Here is a 15135-nt window from a genome sequence, read left to right as displayed (position 1 = left end):
ATTTCTCTGGTCTTGCTGCAGAAGCCAAACCATGCCACACACCCTCCTGCTGCTCGAGTGTAAGTAGAGCCAGCTCACGCATCTGCTTTTCTCTTTTACAGGAGTATTTTGAAGCAGAATGACTCATCTTTGCTTGTTTTTGCCTCAGCTCTTGTGCTGACAAGCTGCAGGGAATGTGGAGGCTCCTATGGCAGCAAACCTGGCACAGGAGCCAGACACATCGAGGCCAGCACTTGTGTCAGCAGGGACTGGCCACCAGTACAGCCCCCTGTACCCACACCTGACCAGAACCCCTGCCCCCTTCACGCTGTGTGAAGCAACAGCTCTCTCAGGGCAGACATCAGTTCTGGAGAAAGAACTCATAGGTTTTATGTTCAGCTCCTTTTTTTGGAATGGATTTTAATTCAGTGCCCCATCCCGTGAGGTGTGAGAGCACAGCAGCACAAGGAGGGACACACAGCTCCCGAGCCCAGGTACAGGGGCTCTGGGGTAGAAGAAGATGTGCAGAGACAAGTGTACAACAGAGCTTTATAGTCAGAACGGACTGTACCAGGGTTTTTCAACGCAAAAATGGAACATGACCCAAAATCCTGATGGAACAGAAGCACTTTTGGGACTGAGGCAGCTGAGGCTTGAACTTCCACCTGCCTTTGCCCAGAAGGGCCACAAACCAGTCCCGTCTCAATCTTCCTTTTCCTCCCTGGATGTGCAAAGTTTGAACTGTCCCATGCAGTTTCCCTACAGTGCCACGTGGAATGTTCAGAGGCAAATGCTAATGGCAGACAGACTTGAACAACACACTGCTCATGCAGCAAAAAAACAGTTTGTTTTATAAGGAAATGGTTACAAGTGAATTTTGGGCACAAGAAAAAGAAAAATAGAGCAGGAAATGCCTGCTGGTCAAGACAGCTCTGGAGTGGTTAATGGATCAAAAGAACACATTGCTTTATAGGGATGTAGAAGGAAACTCCAGTTTGGATTTCATGGCTGACATTTTACAACAGAAAGGAGTGAGGGAGAACAAAACCAAACCTCAAATCAGCTTACAAGGAAGAGGGGAATGTAACGCACAGAACCTGGAGGAAGCTTCACCATCTGAGCTGAGCAAGGGGCCTCAGACCCAAATCAGGGTACAGAGAACTAACCAGCTCCATCAAACACAGGGACTGCTGACTGAGACACAGGTGAGTGCCAAGGGGTGGCCGTAGTGCCCATCCAACGGCTGCTGAGCAGGTACTAATCCATAGATTTAAGTTCAAAGCAAAAACTAAAAGACTTCCCAAACTCATGGGACAGAGGAGGCTCTCTGCTTGGGGCAGGAAAGGCAGCACACTGGCTGGCTGCAGGATGGACAGGACTGGAGCAAAACGGACGCTGCTGAGCTGCAGTGCTGGTCCCTCTCGGCACAGAGCAGCAGCCAGGGTTTACAGCCTGACTGGAAAATGCCTGAGAAGCAAATGCCTTGCCATGCCAACACTGCCCTGTAGCCAATTCTGAAGCTCTGGGTATCTTCATTTCCACATGGAGTCATGTCCCTGAGAGGTCCCAGCAGCAGGGCATTCTGGAATTTGCAAATTCAAGGGTGGGAAATGCAGAAAAGCACTGATTTTTCTCTTTCTTTCAGGTTAGCTTTGCACTTTTCATTGTTTTCCCAAACTGCATAGCAGCTTACATGTAGTGTCTGAGACACTGGGGCCACGGAAATCAATGGGCTTCATGAATTCCAACAGCAGCACCAGTGAGGGTTAATTAAGCTGCTGTGCAGAAAGGTCCTGTTCAAAGGACTTCAACAATCACACTCTCTCTCACACTGTCCCTGCGCCTGCTGCTTTAGAGAGTTGTACCATAGCATGATCTGCTTGACTTAAAGCTCATCAACTGCCAGGTGAAGCAATGGCCAATATAATCTTTCTCCTTAAAAAATTAGGAAGGATAAGAAGTTAAGGACTTGAGACAGTTGAGCATGACGTGTTCATGCAGCATGTTTTGTTGCACTCCTCTTAACAAGACAGGAATTTCAGGTGTGCAGGAGCGGAATGCAGCAGGAACAGAGCAGGAGGCAAGTCTCCTCGCCCCACAGCCTGCCAGTGAGCTGATGGGGCATCTCTGCAAGGAATAAAACTGAGAGCCTGGCAGCAGGCCTGGGAGCTATGCCCTGAACATTCCCCTGGCTCATGTACATCTCAGCTTGGTTTTCTTTGTGTAACGATGCACCAGAGCAGCACACACAGATGTAAAGCTTTTGTTTTGCTCATTCTGGTTTGAGAGACCATACAGTGAAGGGCCAAAGCTTTACACATCTGTGCCTGTCCTGGGGTGACTCATCAGAGAAGATGGAGACAGCCATGGTGCAGAGTCCACTCGCAGCCAAACTACAGCTCCTCGTAGTCCCCCCCGCCCCGTGGTTTGCTCATGCCAACTCCTCCTCCACCAAGAAAAGCCTCAAGTTCATCTATCTCGCTGCTTTTCTCCTTGCTCTTCTTTTTCTTTTTCTTTTTCTCTTTCTCTTCTTTGCTCTCCTCCTTCTCTTTGCTCTTCTTGTGTTTGCTCTTCTTTTTCACTGATTTGTCCTCTTCCTGCAAAATGAGAACATTTTCATTAGGAAATGCTCTGAGTGTGCCAGTGACCCAGGATGTACTGCCCTGACACCTGATTCTGAAGAATGGTTTGGGCTGGAAAGCACCTAGTCCAACCACGTGCCATGGGCAGGGATGTCTTCAACTGAATTAGGTATCTTACTCAGGTTGAAGGACCGAAGGCCCTTCTGTAAGTTTGGACAGAAAAGCAGACAGACCATTTGGGTTATATAGGACACTGGTCTTTCCGACAGTTTGTGCCCAACAATACCACGGTACTGGACAGGCTTAAATGGCACAGACAAGGCCTCCTGCAGGCTTCCCTCACTAGCCACGAGATACATGTTGTGGGCACCCCTCTGCTTGAAAATCATGGTGCTATGAACGCACAGTCCAGCAGAGAGGCACTGCTCTTCCTCATCTGGTATTTTACAAACTCACACACTCCCTTTTCAAAATTCAACTGCTCTACAAGCTCGCTTTGAAGTTCAGTGGTCTGCAGAGCCTAGGAGGCACAAATCAGAGGTGCAGGATGTGAGCATGGAAGGGAGTCCACCAAGTCCCTTTTCCAAGGAGGAAACCATGGAAGGCCATGGACCATGGAAGGTCCTTGGCAGGTGGGTAACATGGCAGATCTGTTTAATTAACAGTACCTCTTTGCTTTTCTTCTTCTTCTTCTTTTTCTCCTTAGAAGCTTGTCTATCTGTTAAAACAAACAAAAGACCAAAAAAAAAAAAAAAAAACCAAAAAAAACCCAAAAAAACACCAAAACAAAACAAAACAACAACAACAACAAAAAAAAAAAAACAACAAAAAAACCCAAACACATAAAAAACCCAAACAAACAAAAAAAAAACCAAACAACAAACCAAAACCAAAAACAAAGCAGCAAAAAAAACCAAAAGAGAAACATTGTGTTTAATTTAAATGGTAAGAGCTGTAATTCTGCCCTGGCCCCATTTCTGAGAACGAAATGCTCCATGCTGGGCATCCACAGGCAAAGGCAAGGAAAGTACCCCAGGCCAAACTGTGCCCCTTTGGGAACCAACACAGGCCCCAGCACTCACACCCGGACTCAACCATATCTGTCTCGTTTAATTATGAGCATTATATGATCTGTGTGATCAACACTGACCTAACGTTCACTGTGTCACAGCTACTAAGAAACACATCTAGAGACTAACTCTACAAACTGGTCCACAGGCCAAATTTGGGACTGGATTGTTATTTCCAGAAATGAAGAAGAGCTCTTGGGAACAGTTCCCCTCTGATGGAAATCCTCCCAGGCATCTTCTCTGAAGACGACCGAGGACACGGTATCAGCAGATGGGACACCCTGGCAGGCCAACACTCACTGCTGCTCACACTGTGTATGAAAATTACATCCCCAAAGCATCCCTGCTGCAGCGCTGCTCTACAGGGGTGAATACTTTCACACTACCAAATGAGTCCCAGAGTCCATCCCTGTCACATGTGTCAGATATGACTATGGCTGATGACTTGGTTGCTGAGTGTCCACTGCCTTTGCACAAAACCTCCTTGAAAAGGGGAGTACCTGCTTGGCTGCTTCACAAGAGGCTTCACCGCAGCACCACTTTTCACAGGTGCTGTTTGACTGTCAATCTTACCTACACATGCCTTTTTCCTCAGCTGAAGTGTAAATGCAGCCATGGAGAAGCCTAATTGCCAGTCAAGCTCCAATCACTGACGACCGAGAAATGGTTTTATATTTATCACCAAAAGAGAAGATAGTGAGGAACCCACATTTAATTATTTAAGAATCTAAACTGAAGTTAAATTATTGACCTGGGCCTCTGCAGATACACTTATAGCTATTTCAAGCTCTGCTGTTCAGCAGCTCAGAGTGACAAGGTGATGGAACCATGGCAGCCTGTGACACCTTCCTCACACTTTTGGAACAGCTATTCAAGGAGCTCTCTGGTGCTGCTCACAGCTTTTTTCCTTCCTTAAATCTTTAACTTCCCATCTTTCATGCTGACATCGGGGCAGGTCTACAGGAAGTCGCTTTGCAGTAATGCGTAGACAGCAGGAATTATTTGCATGAGTAGGATTTGTTCCCTCAGGGAATGGGGGGGGGGGGGGGGCAAAAAATAAAGCCCGAGGAATGCTTAGGTTGTGATTAGGATCCCACCCCATCTTTCCCAAAAACAGAAGAGGAAATTTGCAGAGTATGTCAGAGCATTTTGTTCAAGTTGATCCCAGTTCTGGAGGGGGTAGACACTGGAATGCAATGCTGAACACCACTTCCCAAGCACACAGGGCTAAGCAGGAAGGCTTACACAGCAGCAGCTTGTGAAAGATGTGCTTCTGCTTGCAGCTGGGACAAAAATAACCCATGGCTGGTGCCAGGGACAAGCCAAGTTCTCATCCTCATGGGGAAAAACTTAAAAGCTATTTATGCTGTGTTAAACCAGATAACAGACTCACACAGGGCACTGCATGAAGTTAGAGGGTATTTTATATAGTGCAAATTGTTTTGCTGACACCCTGGAAAGACTTTGGAAAAACCAGATGCCTGACAAACAAAAGCAGCAAGAGTGGAAATAAGGTGTGAGCTTTACCTTCCTCACTGCTCTCCTTGGGACCAGCTTCTTCCAAACCCAAGCCAAAGAGATCTGAGTCATTTTTCAGTTTAAAGGAGGGGACTGTTGATTTCACAGGTTGGGGTGGCTTTGCCAGTGAGGTATCATCATCAGATATTTCAGAGAGATCTTCCCGCACTGGGAATTCATTCTAGAGAGAAGCAAAGGCAGACAACACTGACAAATGCTGCAACCAAAATCTCTAAACATTTTGCATACAAAAATGTCAAATGTCAGCAGGTGGGGAGGAGGGAAAGAAATGCCAGCTGAACTGAGCTGTTATCACCTGGAAATCAATGTCCTGGATCTCATGAGCTCTAATTTTTGCCTTGGTAAAATGCCTCAGTTGCACTGGTACTGGCAAGGGTGTTCTGAGAACTTTGCACTGGGGCTGCTGAAATCAAAATCCCAATATAAAGAGATTAAATGAGACCTTCAACTCTGTTAGCTCACCAGCATCAGCTTCCTCCTGCCCTGGGAAGGCACCTCTGTTCTGAGAAAATCCAATCTAATAGACTGAAAACTCCCCTCCAACCCTGAGCAACAAATGCTTTCTGCTGTGCAGCTCTGTGGGTCTCAGGTACCAGAGGCATCAGGGCTGAGGAAGCAGAGTGTGTCTGCACAATAATTCCCTTCATCAAGCCAAAAGGGAATGTGCTCCCAGGGCAAATCTGCCCCTTCAACGTGGGCTAAAACCCAGGATGCTGCAGAGCCTGGAAATTACCCCAAAACCCTTTGTCTCTGCATGATGGGAATGGAAATTCAGTTTAATGATCTTCTGATACCTGCCAACTGATCCTCTTCAGAATCTGTTATCCAACCTTTTCTTGTATCTTTGTACACGGATGGAAAACGACCCCGCTGTGCTGCTGGTCAGGCAGTGCCCCACCCTGCTAATGGCGATGTCTATACTAGTTTGCCTGACCAGTACACCCTGCAGTGGGAAAGCATTCACATGCTATGGAGCATTCCCTGGGTCAGGCACTCCCTTGACACTGCTGCTTCCTCATCAATCTCTTCTCACTGGAGCATGCAAGAGATGGAAACTTGATCCAAATACTTTTGGTTTCATACTAAGTTGTCAAGAAAAGCAGGAAGTTAAGATGTAAAATGAACAGAAAATTACTTAATAAACAGCATGACACATGAGTAAGGTCAAAGAAACTGGGACAACAGTCCTTTCAACAGGATTCCAGAATGATGCCAACACAGGGAAACCCCCTGAACACCAGCAAACCCAGATCAGGACACCCCTGAACAGCCACTGCCCATCCCAAATCACTGCTAGCAGTTTCCAGAGATTGTTCTGCAGGTTGTGAGTAGAGGTCACCAAAATCAGGGCTCTCTCAAGCCATGCAGCAAGTTCTGACCAGTTCAGAGAAGAGGTGCAGGACAAGTGTCTTCTCCACCTGTAATACAGGGTAGGTGTGAGGGGACTCCTGGTGTATTTGTTTTAGTGGACAGCTGCTGGCACGTGCTGAATGTCACAGACATTCACACAGGACAGCTACTTCTGCTGTCCTGGAAAGTCCTTCCTAAGCAGACCTTCCTTCTTCCCTTTAAGCTTTGCCAAGCAAATTTTGTGATGGCCTTTTTATTGCTGGATTGACTGCAAGGAGCTCACTCTTTCTAGCAGACACATGCTTCTGCATATTAAAATTCACGTGAAAACCCAGTAGCTTTACATTTCGTACCTCCCACACTGCTGGACTGGCTAAGAGTAAACAGCACAGTAAAACACACAAGCACAAATCTTGTTTGTGTTTGTAAACACAAACCTCATGTCAGGGAAGGTCTAGGCTGGATATTAGGAAAATGTTCTTCCCTCAGAGGGTGCTGGGCACTGCCCAGGCTCCCCAGGGAATGGGCACGGCCCTGAGGCTGCCAGAGCTCCAAGAGCATTGGGACAACACTCTCAGGGGTGCCCAGGATGGGATTGTTGGGGTGTCTGTGCAGGGCCAGGAGCTGGACTCAATGATTCTTCTGAGTCCCTTCCAACTCAGGGTATTCTATGCATCTGTGATTCAATGGGGTTCTTGCTGCCAAGTGGCTTCCATACTCAGAGCATTACTAGGTTTGTGCTCACATCAAACTCTGCAGGTTGCTTAGCACCTGCCTTGCTGCAACTGCTGCTGAGGGAGGGGAGATCAGATGAAGTCTCTGCTCACGGCAATGCCTCAACCCTTCCAGCTCAGCTTGGCACAGCTCACAGCAACATGGGCTTGTTATTTACCATTCTTTTCTTCTGGCTGTCAGAATCTTCACTTTCAAAGTCTGGGTCATCCATAACGAATGAGAGCATCTGAGTAGCTATTGGTCCCTCTTGATCACTGTCAGACTCCTCAGGCTTCTCCTCTTTGACCACTTTCTGCTTGGAAGCAAGTCCTTTGCTTTGGGCAGTGGCCTTTGAGGCCTGGGCTGCTGCTGTGGGGGCAGCAGCAGGAGCTGCCAGGCTCATGTTGCCCTTGCTGCTGTTGTTTCGTTCAGACCCAGAACGTGGAGGTAAGCTGTCAGGAGGCTTCGGGTCAGTTGCTTTGGTCAAAATTGCTTCACTCTGGGGTTTCAGAGAATTTCTGGAAGACCTGAGAAGAAACAAGTTGTCAGAGCCTGTCCACCCTATTCTGTGGAGCAAGGTGCAGTTAACAGCAAAGCCTGCCTGAGGGCTGCATCATGCATCCCACTGGGAAAGGCAGTGCATCCTATAGGAGTGTGGTGTCAAATGCATCACTCATGCTGAGGATAACTCTCGTGTGAGGATAACTCTCACCCCACAGGATATGGTATGTGGAGAACATCATCGTTCCCCAGCACAGTGTGTGGTGAGTGACTCCACTCCCCTCACCCAAGACTTGACTCCTCTCTCCTCCCCACACCACCACAAACAGCCACTCTGGTGCTTAGTTCCAGGCTCTTGTTCAAATTTGAGGAAAAGCATGCAGAACCACCCCAGTGGCACAGGAGCGCACGGGGTACGACACACCACACATAGCAGTTATACCTACAGTAACTAGAGCCCCAGCTCACAGATGAAGAACAGGCAGACAGGGACACCAAGACTTCCCAGAAGCCACACACAGTGGCAGGATGCAGGAGAGATCCAGGTTTGCCAGCACAACCCCACACTTCAGTCTATGCTCTGTACCTTTTTTTTTCCTGCTCTGTGTTTTTGTCTCCATCAGATATGAGGATGACCTTAGAGTCCTTCACCTCTTCCTCTTCCTCCTCCTCACTGGAGAGGGTGATGTTCTTGCTTGGCACCCGTTCTGCTGCCAGCATTGGTCCGCTGGGGATTTTGTCATCCAGATCCAGGTCGTCTTGGAAACCCGCCACCATGGGGTTCTCTCCAGGTGCCTCTCCATCACTGCAACACAGAGAGTGATCAGACACAGCATCTCAGGAGGTGCTGGAGAGACCTGCCTCCCCCTGCACAAAGACTGAGACTGGCTTGGCTTGTACAGCCAACTACCGGGGACATGTCCCCAGCCTGGGGCAGCTGATGATTAAAGGGCTGGAGCACCTCTGCTCTAGAGACAGGCTGAAAATGGGTATAGTCAGGCCTGGAGAAGGAAGAGAAGACTCCAGGGAGGTGTCAGAGCCCCTTCCAGTGCCTAAAGGGGCTCCAATAGAGCTGGAAAGGGACTTTGTACAAGGGTCAGGAGGGACAGGACGAGGAGAATGGCTTTAAGCTGAAGGAGGGCAGGGTTAGACAGGATATTGGGAAAGAATTATTCCCTTTGAGGGTGGTGAGGCCCTGGCATGCGGTGCCCAGAGAAGCTGTGGCTGCCCCTGGATCCCTGGAAGTGTCCAAGGCCAGGCTGGATGGAGCTTGGAGTAACCTGGGATAGTGGAAGGTGTCCCTGCCATGGCAGGGGCTGGAATGGGATGGGCTTTAAGGTCCCTTCCAACACAAACCAGCTGGTGATTTTGTGATTCTGTGCACTGCCAGCCTTCCCTTGCCACTGCCCAGCTCAGGCTGGACCTGCCCTCTGCAGGCTGCAGCAGTGGCACGAGCCCCACACCAAGAGGGCCACAGCAGGATGTGTCACAGAACAGTTGCTGCCCCTCAAGCTGGAAATGTGTGGCTGGAGAAGATGAGCCTCAGAGGTACAGAGAAGCCTGTTGCCACAGCTTCATCAGAACATGGAGCTCCATCCATGCAAGGATCAGTCTAGTTTGATAGGATCAAACTATGGGACCTGTCTGTCTTCATTGCCACATCCTGTAATTAAACCTGATCATACACTGTCACTGCTACGGGAGCTCACTGGCAGCTATTAGCTTCCTGGAACCATTTCTGTTTCTACGGTGCTCCTTGAAGCAGGCAGATACACAGACACCATAGCCAAGCTTTAACATTGCCCAAATTAAATTAACCTAAGAACACACTGCCAGAGCTGGGAGTCTGTCAGCCTCCCTGGATGTAGCACAGTTCTGTGTTCAAAGGCAGCTTGAGAGAGCTTTGCAGCTGAAATTGAGGATTCTTGTCTGAATGTCCCTAGGACTCAATTTTAACACTTTCTGAAAAATCTGCTCATGTCAGGAATATAGATATTTTCCCCAGGCTCAGCTGATGAGCCTCTGCCATCACCTTTCCTTGTTCTATTTGTTTCATCCACAAGAGATACCTAATTCCTTCCTGACAACCCTACATGCACGTCTCTGCCGTTTTAATGATGCCACCTGGACGGTACAAGCACAACCTTCTTTTTATATAGAGACAAAAAACATATTATAGCTTGGAACAGATTAGATTGCACAGACATAAACAAAACCCTAAAATCCTTTAACTGGAAGTAAGTGGTGCTCCCAGCACAGGACAAGCACTGGAAGACAGTGGAGTATGGTGTGCTGGTGAGATGAGAAATACCCTAAACACAGTTGGGATGATGGCAACTGTTCACTCTGGCTCCTCTATATGGCTGGGTACTGCTTGACAAGATAGTTTTAAAGAGTTAATACATCTGCCAACAGATAATGGAGTTGTTTGTGACAATGGGACACCAGTGATCACAACCAGTGCTTGTCTGGGCTGGAATGCTAAGACCTGGACCAGGCCCTCCCTCTGTTCTTGCTGTGGATCCCTCTGCTCTCAGGACCTGCTCTCAGTGCCCTACTGAGCAGGGCCAGGCTGCTGAAGAGCCCCTTCATCACTAACACTGCTGCTCTCACACCATGCCAGGATGGAGGCACACAGCCCAGCCACACAAAGGAGAGGAAAACTGGTGCCCAAGCAGCCCCCAAGGCTGGAGGAATGACAAATGAGTGAATCCTGAGGTTTTCAAAGCACTGGCAGGGTTTTCTCTTGAAATGCACTGAAAAGAAAATGGAGTTGCATCCTAAAAATGGCAAGATATTATTCTGAACTAGACACACTACCTTTCTTCAACACATCACTGCTCTGTTAGGCATGGGGCTCTTAAGAGATTGCTGCCACTGTCCTTCCACGCTCCACACAGACTTGCAGCATTTCCAGCTTTCCCAGTCTAAATGGGTGTACACCCCCACGTGTATTCCCCTCACCAAAGTGGGTCACGTCCTTCCGCAGTGAGAACCCTGGCTCCATCTCCAGCCAACACAGACTGCTAAGCGACAGCGTAAGAGCAGAGCAGTGGAGTGAATATACATCAGGAAAATCACTGCTTCAGTATAAACAGGCTCTGACAAGGCAAAACTAGGATCAGCTTGTGGTCCTGAGCTTCCAGCTGGAAGGAAGGCAAAGCATGCAAACCCAAGCACATTGCACCGCTCCCTGCAGCCCTTGAAGCACTGCCAAGCTGGCATGAGCACTGAGCTAAAGTGTCTGCAGGTGCAGGTACCCCCAAAATGATGCTGCTCACTGAGGTCCGCTCTGAGCTAGTGACCACAGAGCCTGCTGGGGTGTCCTCTGTGAGCCTCCAGTGTGTCACAGATTGGCTGCTGGGGAGGAAACAAACCCTGCTGCAACCTGAGCTCACAGCCTCAAACCTGGCTGGGCCGTGTTCCCACGGCTCTGGGAGCTCAGGGGCTCCAGCCACATCCTTTTGTGGGGCTAAAGAAAGAGAAAAAGCCCAATCTCTAATAAAGCAGGTAAGCTGAGGGAATCCCACGCTGCAGGATGAGCCTGTGTGGATGTTCTAGGAGATGTTGGTCTTTTACTGTGAACCTTCCCTCCCTTGGGCTAGCACAACTGGGCATCACGGAATCCATAACAGCAAATCCATAAAAGCAAAGCCCTTCAGATGTAAGGACACAGACATCTAATCATCTAATCCATGTTTAAGATAAATGTCTAAGGATGCAGAAAAGAAAGATCAGGAACACTGTCAGGTAAAGCATAAAATGGCTTTCAGACATCTTCAGCCCCCCAGCCCCCCAGGCCACCTGACCCAGCAGGAGCCAAGAGCGAGATGCTTTGGAGCCAGATTAGGTCCTCTGGTACGCTCACATCCATGCTAGCTCAGGGCAGCAAATTAAGTTCTGAAACAGCAAATTGGGAGACTGAAATACCCTCCTAATTAACTAGTAAAGAAACTGATTCTGGGAGTTCTCTACTGCAAGTCAGAGAACCACAACATGCCATTGAACAAAACCCAGGACGCCACTGCAGGCCTGGGGCATGCCAAACTGAACAAGGTGCCCCTGCTGCCAAGAAGGCCAATGGTGCCCTGGTCTTCATGAGGCAAAGCACTGCCAACAGGTCAGGGAGGTGATGCTGCCCTTCTGCTCTGCACAGGTGAGGCCACAGCTGGAGTCCAGTGCACAGCAAAGAGAGAGTGAATCCAGTGAAGGGCCATGAGGATGACTAACTGACTGGAGCATTGCTCACGTGAGGGAGGGCTCTCCCACATGAAAGCCAGAACTGCTTAGCCTGGAGAAGGCTTGAGGGGACCTTATAAAGGTATTTAAACAGCTGAAGGAGGTACAAAGAAGATGGAAACAGGCTTTTTTCAGTGCTGCCCAGTGCCAGGACAGAAGGCAAGGGACACAAACTGTAACTCAGGAGGTTCCCCACAAACATCAGCGAACACGTTTTCCACTGAGAGCATGCCTGAGCACTGGCATGGGTTGCCAGAGAGGTTGTGGATTCTCTGGAGATATTCAAAACCCATCTGGAAACGGTTCTGGAAAACTAGTTCTGAGTGGCCCAGGATGAGGGGGAGGTTGAACTGGATGGCCCCCAAGCTGCCTTCCAACCCTGAGAATGCACCTCAGTACACTGAGGTGTTCTCAGAGCTCCCTGCAGGACTCCTGCTCACAGTCACCAAGGCGATTCCTCTTGGGTAGGAGAAGTAATTTCACAAATTCTCAAAACATGGCCCATTCTTCTGCCACATCTTCAATGACACTTCAGTCCTGGAGCTTACCCTTGGCTCCAGCACACCCAGGCATGCTGCTGAGCTGTGTAAGCTCAACACTCAGGTATCTGCTTCAAAATGAGCACGAGACCAGAATGCATCTTGCTGGGACATTCTCAGGCCTTGTTCTTCACAGATACAGGGGAAAAGCAGCTTCCAGGATTCCATTTTTTAAAACCAATAAAATCTCCCCAAGGTTTGAGTGATTTCACAGATCTACAGTGTTCTTTAGGTCAGAGATAAATTTCTGCAGCAGATTTTATGGGAATTGCAACCACCTCCTCACTGCAACAGAAGCTGATTATCGAGGGCAGTGCTTACAGAACTGGAATGCTGTTCCCAGCTACCGTGGGGCTGTAACTGACATCCTGAAAGAAAACAATTATTGCAGGTGATGGTCAGAACCACATCTGCATCTCTGCATTTCTGCACATCTGGCTTATTCTAGTAGGTCCTTTTTGGCAAGAAACAGAATGGAAAATTGCCAGACCACTGAGAAAACGTTGTGACACATAGAAGAAACCAGAGCAAGCCATGGATGCCAGGTTGCAGAGGAGTAATGAGCATGTCAATTTGCAGGGATGTGTTGCTAGGTCTCCTCCCAGGGAAACAGAGCTGTTGTGACTGCACTGGGTATCACTGTGAGCAAAGGATGAACTCTAAACAAAGGAGCAGGGTTCTTGCACCCCTGTCTGACATGTTTGACTTTTTATGCAGTTTAACACTTATTTGCTTCCACTGACTGACACTCTGGAGCAGAGAAGCCTTTGTGAAGGATCAGCCTCCCACCCACAGTAGAACTGCAGCTCCAGAGCTCTGAGGGCACCTCAGGACCCAGTCCCTCAGAAGGTCAGGCTTGGTTCTTCTGACAATTCCTTGTTAAACCCAGAAAAATATCTCAGCTCTGCCACAGCCATGAGCAAGATGATTTGTAGGCCAGCATGCTGCCAGCAACCACCACTTTTCTCTTGCCTTTTTTTTTTTAGTTTTAATAAAACATCCACGTGTTCTGCCATCACAAGGGATGATGATTCAGGCTGACCTGCATTACACAGGCATTGAGCCTCACAAACAGCACTGATTTAAAGTTGCTGTGGTTGAAGTAGAGAACACTGGGTCATGACAAGGATGTCAAAAGAGACAGAATCCACCACATTCACAGATGAGCAGTATCCATGCTTAATTACTCTCCTGGTTAATCCAGTGTTGATGACAAGAGGCAGCAGGCAAGGAATATTCTGAGCAAAGGGATACAGAGCCTGAGAGTATGCTTAGGTCACCTCTTAAGAGACAGTCTGCTTTCAGACGGCTCATTGCACCTCCTCTTGTCTGAGCAGCTCAGTATACACAGTCCCCTCTTCTTTTTTTGGTTAAAAACAATCAAAGCTAGGAAAAGAAAAAAAGGAAAAGAAAAAAAAAAAGAGAAAATACAGCTTATGGCATAAGCACAGCTCTGCCATTTTAAGGAGATAATTATAGAATCACAGACTGGTGGTTGGATTTGGGTTGGAAGGGACCTTAAAACTCAGCTTGTTCCAACCCTCTGCACTAAGCAGGGACATTTGCAACTGGATCAGGTTGCTCAGAGCCCCATCCAGCTTGACTGGGAATGTTTCCAGGGATGAGGCATCCACCACTTCCCTGGGCAACCTGTGCCAGGGCCTCACAACTCTTGTTGTAAAATCCTTCTTCCTTACACCTAGTCTGAATCTCCTCTCTTTTAGTTTAAAACCACCACTTCTTGTCCTATTGCAATAAGCCCTGCTAAAACCTCCATGCTCATCTTCCCTTAACTACTGAAAGGCCGCAATAACATCTCCCCAGAGCCTTGTCTTCTCCAGGTGAATACCCCCAGCTCCCCCAGCCTGGCTCCAGAGCAGAGGGGCTCCAGGCCTTCCATCTCCGTGGCCTCCTCTGGACTCTCTACAGCAGCTCTACATCCTCCTGATGCTAGCCCTCAGGGCTAGAGGCAGCTCTGCAGGTGGTGTCTCACCTGAGCAGGGCAGAACTCCCTCTCCCCTGCTGCCCACGATGGGGATCTGCCCAGGGCATGGGGAGTTTCAGGGCTGGGGCAGGTCCAGCTCTCACCCACCAGCACCCCCCAAGTCCTTCTCCCCAGGGCTGCACTCAATCCCTTCACCCTCCAGCCTGGACTGATCCCAGAGGTTGCCCCAACCCAGGTACACTAACTTGAGCTTGGCCTTGGCGATCCTCATGAGGTTCCCATGGGCCACTTCTCGTGTTTTCCAGGCTCTGGATGACATTGCGTTATTCAGGAGCGTCACCCACCCTACCCAGCCTGGTGTTATTGATAAACCTGATGAGGGTGTCCTCAATCCCCCTGTTTCATGGATGAAATCCATGTCCCAGTACAGATCCTGAGGAACACCACCCATCTTCAACTGGACATTAAGCCATAGATCACTACCCTCTGGATGTGAATAGCCAACCCATTCCCTATCATCCATCAAATCTGTGTCTCTCCAGTTTAGTGAGAAAATGCTGGGGAGAAACATTGGACACAGAGAAAAAGAAGCAGAAACTCCCTAAGAGTTTTTTTTTTTTTTGATTCTGCAGGCAACCATGCAGTGACACTCCCAAAGGAGCATGACTTTCTCCATC

At 48.6% G+C, this 15135-nt stretch overlaps 1 protein-coding gene across 3 annotated transcripts in view; it reads right to left on the bottom strand.

Annotated features, from left to right (window-relative positions):
- Positions 1-511: 511 nt before the first annotated feature.
- The window catches only part of RABL6 (RAB, member RAS oncogene family like 6), a 54300-nt gene continuing 39676 nt past the window's right edge, over positions 512-15135 (bottom strand). For 2 of the 3 annotated variants that reach the window (XM_053996416.1, XM_053996419.1), the window contains exons 11-15: positions 8322-8540; positions 7413-7761; positions 5159-5330; positions 3230-3279; positions 512-2576 (exon numbers count right to left, since the gene is read on the bottom strand). In XM_053996416.1, the coding sequence (XP_053852391.1) occupies positions 2373-2576; positions 3230-3279; positions 5159-5330; positions 7413-7761; positions 8322-8540 (994 nt within the window). In that variant the 3' untranslated portion in view covers positions 512-2372. The remainder of the gene's footprint in view (positions 2577-3229; positions 3280-5158; positions 5331-7412; positions 7762-8321; positions 8541-15135) is intronic. The other variant, XM_053996417.1, reaches the window with a different exon arrangement.

The sequence above is a fragment of the Vidua macroura genome, chromosome 21 (assembly GCF_024509145.1).
Source record: "Vidua macroura isolate BioBank_ID:100142 chromosome 21, ASM2450914v1, whole genome shotgun sequence".
Classification (NCBI taxonomy): Eukaryota; Metazoa; Chordata; class Aves; order Passeriformes; family Viduidae; genus Vidua; species Vidua macroura.
Note: the sequence above shows the minus strand (reverse complement) of the source record. Positions and strands in the feature narration are given on the sequence as shown.